Source organism: Prionailurus bengalensis, chromosome B2, assembly GCF_016509475.1.
Source record: "Prionailurus bengalensis isolate Pbe53 chromosome B2, Fcat_Pben_1.1_paternal_pri, whole genome shotgun sequence".
Taxonomy (NCBI): Eukaryota; Metazoa; Chordata; class Mammalia; order Carnivora; family Felidae; genus Prionailurus; species Prionailurus bengalensis.
In genome coordinates, this window is record NC_057349.1 from 13,668,720 (window position 1) to 13,690,000 (window position 21,281).

At 46.5% G+C, this 21,281-nt stretch overlaps 1 protein-coding gene across 3 annotated transcripts in view; it reads right to left on the minus strand.

The window, feature by feature from the left end:
• JARID2 (jumonji and AT-rich interaction domain containing 2) overlaps positions 1–21,281 on the minus strand; it is a 274,220-nt gene that overhangs the window by 59,030 nt on the left and 193,909 nt on the right. For all 3 annotated transcript variants that reach the window (XM_043590773.1, XM_043590775.1, XM_043590774.1), the window contains one exon: positions 16,006–16,175. In XM_043590773.1, coding sequence (XP_043446708.1) covers positions 16,006–16,175 — 170 coding nt within the window. The remainder of the gene's footprint in view (positions 1–16,005; positions 16,176–21,281) is intronic.

Below are 21,281 nucleotides of genomic sequence, written 5' to 3' on the forward strand. Positions count from 1 at the left end.
TTGAGTTCACATGAGGTGAGTCACAGACATGGATCCCCCCAAAATCGCAATATATGTGGAAGCTACTTTGATATTACGATCAGGTTAACAGCATGTAAAATTATTAAAATAAATTCCTGCACAAGACTAACTAAAAGCGCTGGATTAAAAAAACAAAACAAAACCCTAAGAGAAAACCCCACATACCTCACACTCCGTTTACACCTTACCCTCCTCATGCCCCCAGATGTTTTCATTTCTGCATTTATTTTTTTTTTAACATTTTATTTATTTTTGAGACAGGGAGAGACAGAGCATGAACAGGGGAGGGTCAGAGGGAGGGAGAGACAGAATCTGAAGCAGGCTCCAGGCTCTGAGCCGTCAGCCCAGAGCCCGACGCGGGGCTCGAACTCACGGACCGCGAGATCATGACCTGAGCCGAAGTCGGCCGCTTAACCGACTGAGCCACCCAGGCGCCCCCATTTCTGCATTTAAGATAAAGCAGGAACACCAGAAAAGAAGGTTGCTAATATGAAACAGCACGATATGGTTCTTTATCAAACAATGACCATTTAAAGATGACACGACTCACTGGTACATTGTTTAGGACCAGAGGCTACTTAAAAATCCAAAGAAATTCTCCCAAATTATTTCTAGCAACAACTATAATCTTTAGTATTTATTTTTCAGAGAGAGAGAGAGAGAGAACGAGAACCATGAGCAGGGGAGGGACGGAGAGAGAGGGAGACAGAGGATCTGAAGCAGACTTCGTGCTGACTGATGAGGGGGCGTGGGGCAAGCTGAGGGGGCAAAATACAGGCTGGTGCCCGCATCCACCCCCCACCCCCACCAGTGGAATATGTGTAATATTCCTCGGACACCCCCAGCTACCCGAGAACAAAGGAAAGGGGTCTCAGGGCTTGCCATGGTATGCAGGGAAGTAAGGCAAATGGAAAATTATCCCTTGCTGCCTATGGCCCACTGACAAGTCCTTGAAACCGGCAGAGTGACCTCCCTCTAGGAGCTCAGCTGCCTCGATGAGGACACTTTGCTGGGGGCAAAAGAGAACCTCAGCTTCACATTATCCCAACCTCAAGGATCCTGTAAGTCTACTTCCTTTATCACAACTGCCTTAAGATATATGCTGGCGATTATACCCCAAGCTTATGCCCCCCTCCTCCCCCAATAGGCATCTGAAGGGTCTCGTGACTGAGATTTTATTAAACGGTAATAAATGGTGTTTCCCTAGTAACAGCTAGCCCCTCAAGGTCCTGGAAACCTTGCTCCCAAAATTCCTTGGAGACTTACTCTATCCCTGACCCCCTCCCAGCCTGAGGGTATGTGATGAGTTACCTGTCATGACCCCCTGCAGCTCTTCCTGCCCACGGGTCCTGTCCCTGTGCTTTATTAAGTCACCTTTTTGTACCAAAGACATCTTCAAGAATTCTTTCCTGGCGGTCAGCTCCACACCATCCCACTGTCACCCCAAAACTGCATCAACAGCACAGAGCCCGATGCTGGGCTCGGACTCACAAACCACAAGACCATGATCTGAGCAGAAGTCAGAAGCTTAACCAGCTAAGCCACCCCGGTGCCCAACAATTTACTACCAAGCAGCCGAAGACCTATTAAGTGTGAAATTCATTTCTTCTCTTGCCCACTTTCCTGTGAATGAGCTAATGCTCCGGGATAGCAACAAAGACACAGGTAACCGATCTGCTCTCCTTCCCAGTGGAGGTCTCTAAAACCATCCCTGTCCGGCTTCTGGGCCACACGATCCAACAAGGACACAGAAGTGAATGAGCAGCATCAGGGAACAGAGGTCGCCACCCCAATACCCGCCCTGCAGAAATGCAAAGAGCACACAGACAGCTCTCCAAGCCACCTTCCGTCTGCTGCAGTCATGACCTTTTGTGCGTGTTAAAAACCCCAAAATTACGTGGGTCACAGCACTAGGTAGAAATGAAACTCCACAGGGATGTACCTGGCAGAAGAGACTTGGCTACAGGCTAACAAAAGCGATTAACCTGTTCCCCCCCCCCCTTTTGATCATCTCCAATTAGAAGCAGGCTTTTGACAGAAGGAAGGTTCTTATAAACAGAAAAGTAAAGTAAGGAAAAGAAAAGGAAAAACTATCTGGCCATACTTCCCCTGGAACAATATATATCCATACTTGTTCTAAAGTGGTTTTATAATCAGTAGGAGACTGACTAGGAAAAGGGGACAGCACTCTCCCGTTTCCCACTCGGGAGGTCTGCAGTCAGGCTGTGCACAGGGTAGGCGAGGTACAGTCAAACAACCAGTGCTGGTGGATCCTTGTTCCCAAGACTAACTGCTTAGGTACTTTAAAAAACGCTGGACTCGGGGCGCCTGGGTGGCACAGTCGGTTAAGCGTCCGACTTCAGCCAGGTCACGATCTCGCGGTCCGGGAGTTCGAGCCCCGCGTCAGGCTCTGGGCTAATGGCTCAGAGTCTGGAGCCTGTTTCCCATTCTGTGTCTCCCTCTCTCTCTGCCCCTCCCCCATTCATGCTCTGTCTCTCTCTGTCCCAAAAATAAATAAACGTTGAAAAAAAAAATTTTTAATAAAAAAAATTAAAAACGCTGGACTAAACTGTATTTCAGCACTCATGAGACAGAGATGGATGTATTTTCCCATGGGCTCTAACTCATCCTGGCACATATGTGACGTATGGGTGGATCATCTCTTCAAATTCCTTCCAGATTAAAAGACCCAGGTCTGATTTCTTCTAACGAAGAGCCTCCCTGGGCTCCATCTTGGGACACGCGGACCAGCACAGAGAAGAACAGGCGTGTGCGGAGAGCACACGGCAACCCGAGGACGCAGCGGCCAGCCAGGGGGGCAGCAGGGGAAGGGATGTGCTGGGGGCAGGGGGTGGCAGGTGCCCCTCCAGCCTTCCCAGTCTCCTCTCAGCAGGAAAGGCAGTGAACTCTGCAACCAAGGTTAATGGGAGGTCATCTTTAAAAACAAAAACAAAAAAAGGGAGGGATTAAGACTGAGAAAAATGGTCTATATTTCAAACAGAATCAGCTGAAATCCAGGTGCAACATATGAAAAGGAATTAACTTCCACTTTAAAAAACCCTCTACAGATTGTTAAGTTTATTTATTTTGGGTATGTTTTATTATTAGTTTATTGAGGGGAGGGGAGGGGAGGGGAGGGGAGGGGAGGGGAATCCCAAGCAGGCTCCACAATGTCAGTGCAGAGTGCGACTCAGGGCTCCAACTCATGAACCGTGAGATCATGACCTGAGCTGAAATCAAGGCTCAGACACTTAACTGACTGAGCCACCCAGGCGGCCCTCTGGTATGGATTTTTAAAAGCTCCTGCCTTGGATAAGCATCACGAATCCACTATTCCATTCCTTATGCTCGTGATTTTGAGAGAATGGGGTGAACATTATCTTCCAAAGAACTAAAGTGGAGAGAATGGCTAAAAGGCATCCAAGTTCCGTCAATATTCCCAGAAGAAAAGCACACAGGGTAACAGCTTCCACAAAAGCAGCAACCAACCAATCTTCTGCATGCATGTGTCCTAACAGCTTCTCAGCAAACAAACCCACTGCCGTAACCTCCTAGATATTCTAGAAGAGAGTCAGAGGCTAACACAGGGACGTGTAAGATGTGAGGAACCGGGATGGGCCCTCTGTGAGGGACACTCTCAGACGGAAACTCGGAACGCCACCAAGTCCGGAGGGAGGCGGCTCCACAGTCAGGTGTGGAACAAGCCGATCCGCCCTACGTTCTGGGGCACAGGGAGAAACGCAGATCTCCCTCACACTGAGAGGGGACTGTGGTTCTGGTCAGATGACTGACCCACTGGTCTGGACCCAAAGATAAAGCAAGCATCCTCAAAGAGGCAAGATGGTGATGTCCTTAAGTTTCCGTCCTCGCCTTGCACCAACTCTCTCCACTGGCCGGTGCCACTCGTGGCAAACAACCCATCTCCCCCTGGGTATGGCCCTGCTGTCGTTTAGCCTGCGTTCACAAAGCCACCGCCAACCCACAACCTGTCTGCCAGAAGCCACCTCGTGAACCGTGAGCTTCTGCCCCAGAAGGAACAGACCTCCAGAATTTTCCCGGGTACCCTCATAACCTTCCATTTCACGAAGTTTGCAGTCAAACCGAAGCAAGCAGAGAACGCTGCACCCAACAGAATCTGACACTCTGTCGCCATGTGGCTACCGTACATCCTCGAAGTCCCTGCTGGCATGTCCATCTGGAAAGCTAGCATTCTGATCAGGAGAAACCAGAAGCCGGGCAAAAAGCAAAAGGAGCTTTGATTCTCACAGAGACAAAACCGGTTATTTAAAAAAAAAAAAAAAAAAAAAAAAAGCACCCTATTATTTTATGCTCAAGTGAAAATAATCAAGGCGATAGAGAAACACGGCTATATGCAAATACCTGGAGAACAGCTAAAATCCATAAAAGGAAATACCAAGCGTGTCAGGAACCACAACTAGTTAAAAGGCATTCACACAGAGCACATTTATTTCTTCTTAGCCTAGATTCAAGCTCGATTATCTAATTTACCAATCAGTTTAGAGAAAGAGGAATCTCTTAAGACACAGGAAAAGATGAAAGAAAGGGAATTTTAAAACCCTAAAAGCACACAGCAGTCCGGGTTATTTATCACTAGTGGAAATTACCCCACATTCCTCAGTATAAACATGGGTGAACGGGTGTTTTACGTAATCATATTGACCCAGAGTCCACAGAAAGTGAAATCAGTATTCGAAAATAGAAGAGTACGTATGTTTTTCGTCAAAATAGTTTTCATCAAAAATAGCATGCAACTTATAGATCCTAGTACATTAGAAATAAGCTTCGCCTCGAGGCACCTGGATGGCTCAGTGGGTTAAGCGTCCGACTTTGTCTGGCTCAGGTCATGACCTTGCAGTTCGTGGGTTCAAGCCCCCATGGGGAGCTCTGTGCTGACAGCTCAGAGCCTGGAGCCCACTTTGGATTCTCTCTCTCTCTCTCTCTCTCTCTCTCTCTCTCTCTCGCACACGTGCACATGCACACACACACAATAAACATTAAAACCAATTTTTTTTAAAAAAAAACAAAACCTTTAGAAATAAGATTCATCTCTAGACAATTTATGAGAGAAAATTCTTTACTCCAAGTGTCAATGAGGCAGACTCTGGAAAAGCTCCCTGTGGGTCTAGCATTCGGGAAACAGGCATTACAGGACTGCAAACATCAGGGAGAGAGGGCCCCATGGTCTCGCAACACCAAAGAGCTTTGCCAAAGAGATCTTCCCTTTCCACAGCAAGGCTCACCTGCTGCAAAAAACCAGCAAAGACAGGAAATACAAGGGGTCTCACAGAAAGGGCTCAGCAGCCCTCAGTCTGAGCTCTGCCCTGGTGCTCCCAGGGTGGTCTCCCCAAGTCAAGGGACAAGCGCCATTCACGACCTTAATTAACAAGGCAGAGAGGCTGACTTCCCACACAGAACTACATCCTGCCTCCCCTACAAACCGTAGTTCTAAAGAGGTCATCAATGAAAGGTGAATGTTTCAAAAGACTTAAGGAATGTGTTTGGAGGGGGGGGGGGTGTATTTGGGGAGGAGTAAAGAAGGAAGAGTTCTTTTCTACCCCATAGATGATAAAAGTGTATTGAGGGGATACAGTTTTCTACTAGAATTACAGGCAGATTTTCTCTTCTGATTATTCAAGTGCATTAGCAAATGTGGGAAAAAATCTGAACTTGGATCAGATAAGTGGATTCGGGAGTACAGAATGCATGTGCACTTTGCCAAAGCCGTATTTCATTACTTTTTCAGAATTAGCTGGCAATGTCTCCACAATATTTACTGAAGTGAAAACCAAATGTTTTCATCTGGACAAAAATCAAACTGTGGTATGTTACAACCACAACAGAAATCATTTTAATCCAAAAGCTTGCTTTCTCTAATTTGGGCTGTGGTTTCTATAAAATTGGATTCTTCTCCATGAATCATAATCATGTACACATAACAAGCCCTCCTTCCCATTATCTTCCCTCCCCCGACCAGTTATCTTAACAAGCTAAACATAGCTCAGTTCTATTTTGGAAAGACCCTAAAGGGATTCCCTGCACACTGTTAGCTGGGGAGTCCAATTCCGTAGCTTGACCTAATAAACCCGCCTGGCCCACCGAGTTGGCATTTCCACGATTGATCTTTAGGCTACACACACAGAATATGAAAAGCAGCCGGCCCCTACTGTCGTTATGCAATTTTAAAACAAAACTTCAGAGTAAACTGGTAGGCACCGCAGGGGGGGGGGGGGGGTAATTATTTACTGATTTCCTGAGTGAGAAGAAAAGCTCCCGATCGTGGACATGGGAGAGTCACAGAAAAAGGCAGTTGTGACTGCCTTGTTCATTCATCCGTGTACGTCCAAGGCACTATTCTGGGCACTAGCACGCCAAACAGAGCAGAGGTCTGCCCTCATCCCCCCACAGGTAAACACGAAGGGTGTGGAACAACCAGAAAACAGTGAATGGCAATGTTGCTTGGTCCCTTCCAGGTCAGCCTTTATAATTCATCAGCGAAGAACTTACTTACCAGAGTTCCCAAACCTCATCCACTGTCATGTGCCTGAAGATGACTCACCATATACAACTACTCCGTGCGCTATTTAAAATATATATTTTTTTAACGTTCATTTGAGAGAGAGCGAGAGAGAGAGAGAGAGAGAGAGAGAAAACAGAGGGAGGGGGGACAGAGAGAGGGAGAGAGGAAGAAGAAGACAGCGGGACGGGGGGAGAGAGAGGGGGGAGGGGGAATCGGAAGCAGGCTCTGCACTGATGGGATGCAGGGCTTGAACTCACAAACCTCAAGACCACCACCTAAGCTGAAGTTGGACTCTAAATCCACCCAGGAGCTCTGCGTGATTTTCTTTTTATTTTTTTTTTTAATTTTTTTTCAACGTTTATTTATTTTTGGGACAGAGAGAGACAGAGCATGAACGGGGGAGGGGCAGAGAGAGAGGGAGACACAGAATCGGAAACAGGCTCCAGGCTCCGAGCCATCAGCCCAGAGCCTGACGCGGGGCTCGAACTCACGGACTGCGAGATCGTGACCTGGCTGAAGTCGGACGCTTAACCGACTGCGCCACCCAGGCGCCCTGATTTTCTTTTTAAAGTGACCCACGTGGGGCGCCTGGGTGGCGCAGTCAGTTGAGCGTCCGGCGTCAGCTCAGGTCATGATCTCGCAGTCTGTGAGTTCAAGCCCCGCGTCGGGCTCTGTGCTGACAGCTCAGGGACTGGAGCCTGCTCGGATTCTGTGTCTCCCTCTCTCTCTGACCCTCCCCCACTCGTGCTCTGTCTCTCTGTGTCTCAGAAATAAACATTAAAAAAAAAATTTAAAGAGGGGCACCTGGGTGGTGCAGTCGGTTAAGCGTCCGACTTCAGCCAGGTCACGATCTCGCAGTCCGTGAGTTCGAGCCCCGCGTCAGGCTCTGGGCTGATGGCTCGGAGCCTGGAGCCTGTTTCCGATTCTGTGTCTCCCTCTCTCTCTGCCCCTCCCCCGTTCATGCTCTGTCTCTCTCTGTCCCAAAAATAAATACAAAACGTTGAAAAAAAAAATTTTTTTTTAAATTTAAAGAGACCCACATGTCTTAAATGATTTATCTCTATCACATCAGTAGAAAATTAATATCACTGGTCCTAAAGGAAAGGTAATTAAAATTATGGTGAAATTTTAAAACGTTCAGCTTAAGTCATTTCTGGCACTACCAGGGATACATTCAGCAGGGCACGGGCCAAATTCAAAGGGAACCCCTAATTCCTAAAGGGGTTCGGAGCTGCCTACACCTGATGCCCGTCCTAGGACTGCTCTTCCTTGTGACCTGCGCAAATCCAATTCACTGGCAAAGACCCTACACGGGATCCAAAAATCTAGGCTGAAGCGTCAGCTCGGCGGTCACGTGCTCATTGGTTGTGAGACTCAGTTTCCTTGTCCGTACAGGGAGGAGGAGGTCTTCAGCTGGAACAAGCATGATAACCCCAAAGGGTACGGGGTAACATACGCCAAAACACTGTAAGCAGCTCCCACCCAAGTGGATGCTAGGTTAACGTGTGGCTTCGGGGACAAAAACTCAGAACTGTAAAGATCAGACGGTCCTGTAACTTTACGTAGGTAAGAGCAAAAGCAGTTTCTTTCCTATCTGCTTTCCTAAATGGGGGGAGCAAGCAGGTGGATAACAAGCTATGGGGGTGCAGATGTGCAAAGTGGACTCAACAAGTCAGAGGCTTTCTGGAACTGGGGGTTCAGGGAGGAATGTCGAGGGAGAGCTCGAAACCTTCAGCCATGTGAAAGTCTTCTAAGAACAGGGCAGAAGCGCCGACCTCCTCACCACCTGGCTGGTCTGGTCTGGTCTTTCCCAGGACACTCCTCCTCTGTTACAGCCGTGGGCACCTGGGAAATTCCCCAAAGTTAGGGCACCTGTCCCACCTGCCAGAGTCCTAACAGGACAGACTCCTAGCAGTGAGAACCACTTTCACTCCCAACAACTGTCAACTCCTGCCGACCTGCCCATAGTAGCAACAGGAGAAGCCAACTTTTAATTAACAGCTGGAATCCTCCCCCTTACAGCCTTTCCCAGGTTTGTTATTTATACACGTGGCTTAAAACACACACAAATACACATCCCATCAAATGCAATTAGGTCTCTCTAGCTCTACCTCAAACGAACACACAAATCACACCATATGGCAGCTATGATGGGCTCGATGGTACGTAACTTCTACTCATCAGGTTTGGAAGTGCAAACGAGTCAGAAAAGTAGCTTTATCAAGGTCACACAGCCACTATTCCAACCGCAAAGTCTCTCTCTTCATCATGCAAAGCATCCACAAATCCTAACACTGAACACCGAAGGGGCACCTTGCCTGGGGGACATGCACGCTGTGAAAATTAATAAAGGGAAACCTCATTAGAGTTGGGAGGCTAGAAAGGGGAGAGGTAGCATCGATGTAAATTACAGAAAGAAGCGTCAATTACAGGCCCCAACAGAATGGCAACAGGAGAAAGTCATCAATGACGGGCCCCAACAGGGAAGGCTGTCCATCCCGTCTCCTGGAAGAAATCCATACCCCCTGCAACTCAGCCCTGAGAAACGATCACCACGCTGCACACTTGCTTTTCTCCAATGGACTCTTCTTTTGAAATAACCCCTTCCCCAACTTCCTCCTCCATAAAGCCTTCTTCTTCTTTGATGGGTTTGCCTACGGTTTGCTTATACGTCGGAACTCCAATTCCCTGCTATTCCCAAAGAAGCCCATTTTTGCTGGTACGGGAACAGAGTTTTATGTTTAAGGTGACTAGTACTGAGGACTTCAGTGGTATCAGAACAACGACACCTCGGCAGCCAGCAAGGTGCTCAGCAAACAAAATAGGGCTGTCCTTACTTTTACCCCCATCTACCTTCTCTAAATGGATTTCGGAAAGGACAGGAAATACTAAGGGGATCTCTAGAAATTACAGAGAAGGCCAGAACTGACTGTGAGGAATGCTACTGAATCCGTGCCAGCAGCCACTGGCTGGGAAAACGTGAAGCATGCTTTATCTCCAGGGAGGGCAAAGCCTGGTCAGAGGCCAGCTGGCCTGGAGCTCGGCCAGTCCTCTGAACAAAATGTCTTGGAATCTTAACAACTGATCAAGGTCACAGAGCAATTAAAAGGGATCCATCCTTTCCCCCCCTTCCACTGCCCCCCCCCCCAATCCTCCGCGCTTAAGAATTCCAGGGTTTCATATTTCTTCCTAACTAGCCTGATAAACTATCCTGGCAAATAAATTGCTTGCTCAGCAGAACTCAGCCATGTAACACGGACTCTTCTGGAAAACCAAGCATAGGAGGCTGGTTTGATTTGCAGAAAGGAGAGGGCAGCCGCTGAAACCCTCAAGGCAAGGAGAATACCGTTTTGGATCCCATTTTTCTCCCAAAAACTACGATGCAACACGTCTCTGAAGGAACCATCAAGAAAAGGTGTGCACCACTGTGACATAGTGTGGCTTCCTCCCCAAAGATCGCATACGGCGTAAAGCATTCCCATTCTGCTCCCGAAGTTCGTTATTAGCGCTGAAGTGTTCCTTGCAGCTGGAGGATTACTTAATTGCTTTCTAGCGGGTTAAGCCCCTTTCATCCTGTGACCTCTAAGCCGCCCCAGGCTTTTGCATGTGCCCTACTTACAATGTCTCGTCCCCAGTAGCCAAAGCCAGTACTCCATCAACTTACGGGCTCCTGGTCAGTAAGGCCCACAATGGGCTACCCGCAGTCTTGTCTACTCTGCTGGTCTTTCAGAATGTCCCTTCCTAAATCTCCACTCCTGCCTTATTCTCTTCAGGAAATTAAATCTCCCGGGATGGCCACCATGGGCATCAGCTGGGCCTGTTTAACACCCACTAGCTGTAGTTTCTGAGTCCACAACAACTGTGTGCTACAGACACAATCTACCCAGGCTACAAATGAAGAAACGGGCTTAGAGCAGATTAAGTCACCTGCCAGAGATCTCAAATTCGCCAAGGCTGTGCCTGGATGCCTCAATAACCTCCCCACCGGAAGGTGGGGGGGTGAGGAGGCTTTCTGAGGCCTCAACCCTTTTTCTGCTGAGCCACCAGGATGATCTTCCTAAAGGGCCCAGGTAAAGTCAATCATCTCGTCAGCTTCTCAGCTTGTCTAACGCGAGGCCAGCTGACCTTGACACGTCCCACTTTCTTGCTTTAACTTGGGGCCTCCCGAGCACCAAACCCCTGTACCAATCCACGCCTTGGCAGAAGCTGGCCCCCTCTCCCTTCCACAAAGCCTGCGCAAGTGTTACTTCCTTAGAGCAGCCATCCCGGGCAGCCTTGGGCAGGGTGCCATTTGGGGTACAAGGTCTACTTATTGTGTGTGTCTATGCTTTCCTGTCTCTAACCTCTGTTTTCTAGGTGTCTAGCATATAAAAAGAGTTCGACAGAGGCTTGCTGAATTAATTAGCAATTGAATGACAGCTGATCACTGAAGATACTCTAAGATTCTGGAAAAAAAGGCAGGCAGGTCCACAAACAGAAAGCACTGCTTCACAATGGCTGACCCAGGAATTCCCCCCTGAAAAAAAAGCTCTCTCCCCCCGGCAGGCCTGTGACGCTCCGCTGGGACACCACCCACGGTCAGGAGAACCGTGTAGGTGTGTTTGTGTATGTTCCAGGAATCCCCTTTGGGAACCCCCCTTGTTTGCGGCGCCCCATAAAGAGAAAAATGTAAATAAGGGAATCATTTAACCTGCCATGGCTCTCCGGTGTTAAGCTTTTTAATCTGTTAATAATCATAGTCAGAACAAAGAGAAGACGACCCAACTCATCAAGAATAACGAGACCGCTGACAGGAAATAACAGCGACCGTACCTCAGCACACGACACATACCCCCTTCCCCCCTTCCCCGGGTTTACCAGTGAAAGATACTAATTATGCCTCCGGCAGGAGACGTGTGGACCCCCTTCAAAGCAGCTATTTAAAGATAAATACACTGCAGGCAAACACTTCAGGCTCCACTGCACTGTTCATTCCCTGTTTTTCCTTTTGAAATTTTAGGTCATGATCTTAAATAGGAAAGGACAGAGCCTTGCCAAACTCAGCTGAAAGGTCTCTGATTTTTGTAAATCGCTAAAGCATTTTTAACCCTGAATAACTGGCAAGGATGTTTACATATAGACACTAATCCTAGTAGTATTAATGGGGGGGGGGGGGGGGGAATCTCTATCCTAAGGTTTTTGTTGAAAACACCTGATGGAGGTGTGGGGAGAGGGCAGGGTCTCAGGCTCGCTGGACGTCCTGAATAAATAACCAACAATGAGGCTTACAGACCTCCATTTGCGAGGCACCTGGGTGGCTCAGTTGGTTAAGCTTCAGCTCATAATCTTGCAGTTCATGGGTTCGAGCCTGGCGTCCGGCACCGTGAGCCTGCTTCTGATTCTGTGTCTCCCTCTCTCTCTGCCCCTCCCTGGCTCGAGATTTATTCTCTTCCACCTTCTAAATTAGCACCGATAACGATCACAGGTAATAATAGGGGACTAGAGAAAAGGAGGACCTGTAATCATCGGCAACAAACATCACTTCCAGGTCTTTGATTGGACTCCTTCGTTATTTCTGCCGACAGACATTCTTCCGTATGAATAATGAGCTTAAGGCTGATTTTTACCCCTACCAGTGCCCACCGTCACCCACAGGCTGATGAGGTAAATGGGGACACTCTACGAGGACCTGGACTATGGGGCTCCGTCTCTGTGGTTTGGAATCCGCACCCAAGAAGAGGGAATTAGAATGCAGGTATTCGAATGTGCGTCACATCCCTGAATGCCAACTCCTGAACAGAACACGAGCCCAGGCAAAGCTTCACCGCGGATATGCATCAGCAGCAGCTGATACCAGAAAGTCAAAATACGTCTAAATGTACACAAGGCATCTGATAAACAAGGAGGCGCCCACAAAATAGAACCGGTATTTATGGGATATGTTTAGGCAGGAAAACCAGACGGCGCCAATAACAATCAAACGCATTTCCTTTGGGAGAGAGGTTGGGTTCGCAGAGGTGGGGACGCACAGATCACATATGCACACGGAAGGCTTAGTCGTATTTTCATCAGAGAGGTGGTGACCAGGGGTTGTCTCTGGGAGACCGGAAGGGACGGTATTTTGGATTTACTCTTTTACCTTCCCCATCTTTTCTGCTGATATTCCCTAGAGAAACATCGATTACTTTCATGACCAAAGAAAGTTTACCATCGTGTTTTTCTTCATTTCAAATATTAAGAAAATTACTGAAGTACCACCACAGCAGAGATCATCTATTTGACCCTTGTCTGCTTCAAAATAGGAAGTTTAATAGGTAATTAATTGCTCGAGCTAATTAATGATACACCCCACTTCCAGGACTATGAAGGTACCATATGGAATCACCTATTATTTGGGGACTTTGGAGCCAATTCAGGTAAAAGCACATCTGACTTCACAAAAACAGGATTTTTTTTTTTTTAAATATAAAGCTAAAGAAGACTCAGCCTTTTAATACTTCATGTCGAAAACCTGTTAAGACAAAGAGAAGACGGCAATACTATGTCAATCTCTTACTGTTTATCAGCTAAAAACAAATAAGAAAACCTATTTAATTGCCTGGCTCAAAAACACAGGAATAAATTTCCAAGGTTTCAGAGCATTTTTCCCCAAATTGGCTTAAATAACTCCTAGATTTCATTTATCGAAACCTTTTGTTCTATCTGAGAACGCAAAGTAAATTGTGGCTATAAAGAGACATGGTTCTCTTTTATCTAGAGCCTTGAAACGTCAAAGCTGGGTAATGGGTAAGTTTTCCCCAGATGCAATTTACTTGAGCAATTACAGCAGGCCTCTCCAAGCAAGCAAGGTCCTCCTCCAAATCTCCCAAACCACAGAAGGTATTTTTGTAAGCAATGTACATATAGGTACGCATGGCACAAATTCCTCTCTAAAAATGAGTCACACCTACTCCACAGTGAAAACTTGCATAACTAAATTCAATTCTCAACAGAGCCATTTTCAGACATCGTAATGGAACAAGACCAGTGGATCCTTCCTTGAGTAAATATGAAGCCATGGCAGGGCGCCCATGTGGCTCTGTCGGTTGAGTGTCCAACTTCAGCTCAGATCATGATCTCCTAGTTTCTGAGTTCAAGCCCCACATCCCTGCTTGGGATTCTTCCTCTCTCTCTCTCTCTCTCTGCCCCTACTCGCACGCTCGCGCGCGCTCTCTCTCTCATAATGAACAAAAAAAATAGTTAACAGAAGGACACCTGGCTGGCTCGGTCAGAACATGCAACTCAGTCTTGGGCTTGTGAGCCTGATGTTGTAGAGGGTAGACTGTACTTAAAAAAAAAAAAAAAAAAAAAAAGTTTTAATCTTTGAATAAAGACTCAAATATTTTTTTTGAAAAGTAATAGATAAGGACACTGTGAATGAAATTAGAAATGGGGCATAGGGGTGGCTCAGTCAGTTGAGCGTCTGACAGGTCAGCTCAGGTCATGATCTCATGTTTTGGGAGTTCGAGCCCTGCGTCGGGCTCTGTGCTCACAGCTCAGAGGCTGGAGCCTGCTTCGGGTTCTGTGTCTCCCCCTCTCACTCTGCCTCTCTCTCAAAACTAAATAAACATTAAAAAAAAAAATTTTTTTTTTTTTTTTTTTTTTTTAAAAGAAATGAGCCCACACAGGTGAAACAAACGAAACAGTGTTTGAGGAGAAATGGAATATGGACCTCCAGAGAACCTCCCAACAAAACAAAAATTACAAGGGCGGAAGAGATCACTTCACTGCGGAGAAGCCTGACAAACCCACCTTTATCGAGTGATTGCTGTGAAAGGATAGACCTTCCGGAACTGTGTACCACTCGACAGGATGCAAGGAGAAGCATCACTTTTGGGACATTCCTGCCAGAAACGCAAAACGCAAATCTAATGAGGAGACCCCAGACCACAGGAACGGAGCAGGGCCATTCTACACAATAACCAGCCTGTAATCTTCAAGAGTCAAGGTCACGAAGCACAGGCTGAGGACCTGATCCAGAGTAAGCGGGCAACAATTAAAGACAATGTTCAGCTGGGACCAGGATCCTCCCCTCTCAAGGGCACTTGAAGCCATCAGGGAGGAGGGCCTGGAAGATTAAATGGTAATAATGGATCACTGCGAATGTCCTTATTTTCAGAAAATATGCACTAATGTGTTACAGAGTGATGGGGCACAAGGTAGAAATTCTCACACAGTTTAAGAAAAAATTCTACTATACTTAAATCTTGCTGTAACTTATTTCAAAAAACACTAGTTTTTAAGTACATAACCCTGAACCGTAAGCCCTACCTCCACCAAATGACCAACAGCAACGACCATGTCCTCCTGGCACCTGTCAAGTAACCTTATCAAAAAACCTCCATAATCACGGCTTTCTAGTCACACACTCTCTTGCAGCTACCAAGGCCCTAAGAAGTTCCCGAAGCTCCCAAGCAACCTTCTATGTTCTTCACCAATGAAGTCAGTTCCTGCAGTGACCTCTTTCCCAAATAAGGCCGTGTAAATCCCAACTCATCCTTCATTATGAAATTTTATCCTCAACCTTGCACTCTGTTAATCCACATATTTGGGCCACGATTGTCACCTTTACGTTCAGTTGACAAATAATGTGCAGGTTAGCTTGGGGCATCAACCTGCTAACATGGTAGGAACCCGTGTAGAACTTAGGACTCCCCCAAAACCTTAGCTACTAATAACCCACTGCTGACTGAAAGACTTTCCTATAGTGTAAACAGGCCATTAACACATATTTTCTATGCTGTATGCCTTTTATCTTGTGGTCTTATAGGAAAGGAAGCTGGGGAAAACGTTATTAACAAAATCATAAGACCAAATATACTTACACTACGGTACTGTATTTACTGCAAAAAACAACAAAGGAAAAAAACAAACAAACACAAAAACACCATGGAGAAGTGGGCCCATGCTATTCAAGGGTCAACTGTACTTGGAAAATACTGATAGGATTCTTCCCAAAGGAGTACGGTGGAAAAGTGTGAACCTCAGTCAATGTGGCCTGTGGCGGACTTTACAAAATATGACCAAAGGAGACTATCTCCACTCAAGACACCCCAAGGGAAAAAAAGAAAAAAAACAACAACAGTCACAGAACAAAACGCCACGTTGGCAAAGCACGCGTGTGGTGGAATGGCGGGGGTTCTGGAAAGGGGGACCCGGAAAAGTCAGGCTGTAACATTACAGCTGGAAACGACAAACTAGGAGATGGTGTTGAGAAGCCAAGAAAGGGGACTTAAGAGTCAAATAAATGAAGACAGAAGGAGAAATGTGAAGACTCAAGGCACATGTCACTTCAAACTGACCACCAAAAGCAGGCCAGCAAGCTGTCTACAACGCGGACCCCAGCGAACATCTACTGCTCGGAACAGGGTCTTCCTCTTTGTTGCAATGGGGTGCTCCTTCCTGCCCGACGGGGAGCCCGGTCTCACCTCGAAGGCAGAGAAAGGTAAGAAAATCTTCTGTCTTGGGCTTCCTTTTAGAGAGGTCAGAAATTTGAGTAGCTGGAGGGGGCAGCAACGGCTCCACGATCTTCACCGGGGTTGTGCTGGGACTGTTCGGCTGAGACTGAGCAAACTTCCTCTGTGCTTGCAGCCTGGGCCTGGAGAAGCAAAGGAAAATTAAAAATGAATTAGGCAGCGATCGGAGGATACAGATCTACGTGCGGCAGTAAGTCAAGACACAAAAGGGGGAAAAAGGGACCCTAAATCAAGCAAACTCTTCCTAATTGAGGTTCTGTATCTCTCACCTTCTCATAAACCACAGGATCGCCATAAAGGGCAATAAATTTGGTTACAAGGCTAGGTGTTATACACGGATATAAAATGGGTGCCATGCGTGTGTATGTGTACAAGAACATGCCTGCCAGTGCACAAACCACGTGTGTGCCTGGGTATTTCCAACATCGTAGGTGGCATTTGAGGACACGGGATTAATGGACGGCTTTGTAGTTTTAAATTAAGCCCAGAATAACGACAGAATCGCAAAGCCATCTTGCCACATGATGTATCAAGCAAGCATTGTATGCTTAAACATGATACAGTCACACATACACGATTACCTTCATATTGTGCCCTTATTTACACCCAGCCAGCCCCCAGCACCTGCCTGCGCACCACTGACCCCGTCTCACACCCTCAGAGCGCGGTCTCCCCACCCCCAATCTCTTCAGACCCCAATCCAGCCATGTCAATTCGTTACACTAATGGACGCTTGTCATGCAGGAAAAAAAATATTTCTCTAGTCCATCTGAAACACCAACAAATTCTGGGCACCCTCTGCCGATAGGTAAGTCCTAACTTCTCAGGGATTCCAAAAACTGGCCTTAATCTACGTGTCAGGCCTCTGCCCGACACAATCCTACGGAGATACTGATCCCTAGTTTATCCACGGTGTCTACAAATCGCAGCACGTATCTCCTGACTAGGCATCTTTCATTTACAAAATCTTACATGCAAGAAAGATACTCCTTCTAGCATGTGAATTCTAATGAGTCTTGGAAAGCCTCCTTTACTTCCTTCCTAACACTGTAGGCACCAGTTAATTGTTCATTTGCTTGCCTCCACGCATGAAAATGGCCATATTTTTATTTTATGTGTAACTAACCTGACATTTATCACAAATTACCTCATACGAGCGCTTCCTTCATTGTAGAGATCCCAGTTCACAACGGGGGGTGTCAGGCGTCAGCTAGAGCAAGAACCTGCTTGTGTACTGCTGAGACCAACTAGCCAGCCCTGCTCAGAGAGATGCTCAAAAAACAGGATTTGAGGGGCGGTAGGGGTGGGGGGACAGAAAGACCACCCTGTCCCCCCAAAAAACAGAAGAGACCATAAAGCAGCCCAATGGCACAGCGATGGATCAGAATCCAAATCAGAATCAATCACTGCGTGAAACTGAAAATGCACCCCTCCCCACAAAGGCTGCTTGGAGAACAACAAAAAGAAACCAAGTATATTAGTAAAGCACAAATAAATCTTCCTTTACTTATTGTTGAAGTTACATAAAATAGTAATAATTGGGGCACCCGGGTGGCTCAGTTGGTTAAGCGTCTGACCTCACCTCAGGTCATGACCTCGCGGTTCATGAGTTTGAGCCCTGTGTCGGGCTGTGTGCTGACAGCTCAGAGCCTGGAGCCTGCTTCGGATTCTGTGTCTCCCTCTCTCTCTGCCCCTGCCCCGCTCACTCTCTGTTTCTCCCTCTCAAAAATGAACTTATTAAAAGAAAAAAACAAAAACCTTTTTAGTAAAAAAATAAATTTAAAAAATAGTAATAATTGTAGTCTACTAACCTAGCGATGCTCACAATACCTTCCCATGTTAAATCAACACTCTGGTATTTAACAAAATAGTCCAGCAAAATACACGCGCACGCACACCATGGTTTCTTACTTTGCCAAAAAAATTTCAACCACCTTGTGTACTGATGAGTCTCTACTCTGGCCTCCCTTCCCAAACCCGTGAGAAACACCACCAGATATATAGATGGCGTTCCCAGTAACGACTGACATTTGATCCAGGGGAGAGGGTGCGACCACTCTTTACTTACTGGGCAACATTCAGTCCGTGAAACCTACACACATCAAGGCTAATCAAAACAGCTGAGAACCCAGGAGTAACCAACATGAAACAGCCCCACAAACAAGCCATGAGCAGAAAGCCCAACACGTGTAATGAAAATTTCCCAAAGACTAAAATGGTTAAGAAAATAGGGCAACACCACCATCCCCTGGTTATAGAGAAGGAAGCTTTTTTGTAACCAACCGACTGCCCATATTTAAAACGTGACACACCAAAAGCGTGTGCAAGGGTGAGCACTAAGCCCAGAGGAGGGTCCCTCGATGGGGGTGCTGAAGCTTAAGGACCAGATGCGGGGTGGAGAGACCACAGTGGTGCCTCTCAAACTGTGGGGAGGATCAAAGTTGTGAGTTCGGTGACTTTTTCCCCCTTTAGCTTTTTTATTGGTTGTAAATGGTTGTGTGTGTGTGTGTGTAAGTTTATTCATTTTGATAGCTAGGGAGCACAAGTGGGAGAGGGGCAGAGAGAGGGAGAGAGAGAATCCCAAGCAGGCTCCTCGCTCTCCGCACAGAGCCCGGTGTGGGGCTTGAGCTCGCAAACTGTGATATCTGACCTGAGCCAAAACCAAGAGTCGGAAGCTTAACCGACTGAGCCACCCAGGCGCCCCTACTGAAAGGTATTTTTATAATAGGACTAGATTGAGGTTAACAAGAAAATTATAAAGAAAATAATAATAAGGCAACTGGGCTCAAATTTATTATCAGATTCTACAGATATACAAGCAGTGTAACTGAAAGTCTCTCACTGCTCATCCTCAATTTCTGTATTCAACTCGCAGGGCCCATGTAGCAGCACCCACAGCCAGCAGCGTGGGCATCAGAGGATGGGCCAGGTTGCCAACAACTAGCACATTCCAACAAGCCAGAAGCCCACAATGCAGGGTACGCTGACCCCAACGCAGCTAGCCAGCTCTTCCGGCAACTTTTCCTCCCTGTTCAAAGAAAAAACCCAGTTCATCTTATTCCACCTGAAAAGGTTTTTTTTTTGGTTTGTTTTTTCTATACTGGCAATTGTATTAACGTGTACCTCTTCATCTAAATGGACACAACTCACACTCTGGACATGAGAGAAAGGTCACGGAAATACCGCCTCCTGCGTGCACGCAGGATGCTGTTTATTGCCCCCCCCCCTTTTTTTTTTTAAGTCAGCAACAACAAATGTCACAAGGTGGTGCAGACCTAATGAAAATCCCACATGCAAATGCGGACAAGGCGCGTAGGACAAAAGCAGGACGCGGTGAAGTATTTTATAATTTCAGGACCTTAACGATAAACTGCTCCCGCCATCGTTCAAATAAAGCACTTTCTGCCTGATGACTTTCTCAGTGAGACCATGAAAAATAAAGCAGTTAACAGATTTAAAAAAAAAAAAAAAAGTCAAATAAATTATCCCTCAGAGGAATAAGCCAAGCTCCCAAGTGATTAAGTATTTCTGAGACTCAGATGAAAGCAAGGACAGAGGAGGGAGACAAACCAATTTTGTATAACATATATGATATGATATGTACATCATAATATATAATATATATTATTATATATTATAATTATACATTATATTAAATATATTAAAATATATATTAATATACAATTATATGTTATCTATATATATTATCTATATCATATAGATAATATATACAATTTTTTTTTAAGGGGCAGCCCAAAGCATCTTTGTTTTGCAAAAAGTGCAGGTCTGCGGTCTGGCTTCTCATCCTGCACAGTCCCAGGAGGATTACAGACACGTTGGCTTGGCTTTGCTGGCCCCGCACAACAACAGAGTCTGGAGGATACAATTCAGAGGCAAACTCCATGGGGTGAGCTCACTATGTTAAGGGACAGACAGGTGACTCCATCCTAAAATGCCCGATCCAGGGAAGTGAGTGTATGTGATTTTAAATCAGTAAATATGGGGGATGGGGGGTCCCCCAGATGTGCTAAAGAACCAGAATATCTGCACTTAGAGAGGTTGGGGGCATAAGGGTCCTGGGGGGGGCTGAGAGGGAGGGGCAGGCCAGACGTGACTCCTACCAAAGACCTCAGCAAGCAAGCTGGTGTGCCCACCCCCTTCCATCAGCTGACATTTTGCCCAGAAACATGCACCATCCTTTTCATTCCCACAGTGAAAATGCCTGAGAATGAAAATACTGTTTGAACTAAGATGGTTCAGGGTCCTCATGGGGGTGGAAGAGAATATGGAGTCCAGGGGTCAAGGGGAATCCAGAATTCTGGGTCTCCTAAGCCTCTGGGCTCCTAATTGGGCCTTTAGGCAGGCAGCATGGTCCTCCACTGCCCAATGGGGATACACAGAAATGCCAGAATACAGAGAATTGCAGAGGGGTTTGTCCCTCATCCAAACCACAGAAGGATAAACTAAAGCAGGATGCCCTTCCATGTTTGTGTTTTATTAACTGATTAAGGAAGGAGTTTTCTTGGGGCGCCCAAGTGGCTTAGTCAGTGGAGCATCCGACTTTGGCTCAGGTCATGATCTCATGGTTCTGTGTCTCCCTTTCTCTCTCCCTCTCAAAAACAAACATTTTTGAAAAAAAAAATTTTTTTTTTAAAGGAAGGAGTTTTCTTCCTTTCTAGAAGGCTTCGTTCTAGAATCCTAGGTATATCCTTAAGTCAATGAAACCAATTAAATCAAATGCTGCAGCTAGCCAAGTTAAACAGATTAAGCCAACTTAAACCAACGGAGGAAGACCTGAATAAATGTACTTATAGATGAATATATATAGTCCCATTTTACTTACAGTGTGTTAAACTCACGGGCTGGGGGCTGCTGGGGCGAGGGAAGAGAAGAGGTCTCAGGTCAAACCACCCCATCACTGCTGCTTCCCTTCCATGATGCAAATGTGTATACATGAAGTAATGGACTAAAAAATTCAGATAGCAAGTTCAGAGAATATAGATATGGGCTGCTATTTGTTCGGTATTTGAGACAAATGGTAAAAGCCAAAGGCTGTGGGGCGCCTGGGTGGCTCAGTCAGTTAAGCACCTGTCTTCAGCTCAGGTCATGATCTCACTCACGGTTTGTGAGTTCGAGCCCTGCATCAGGCTGTCTGCTCTCAGCACAGAGCCTGCTTCAGATCTGCTATCTTCCCCCCCCCCCCCCCCCCCCCGCTCCTCTCTCCCTTG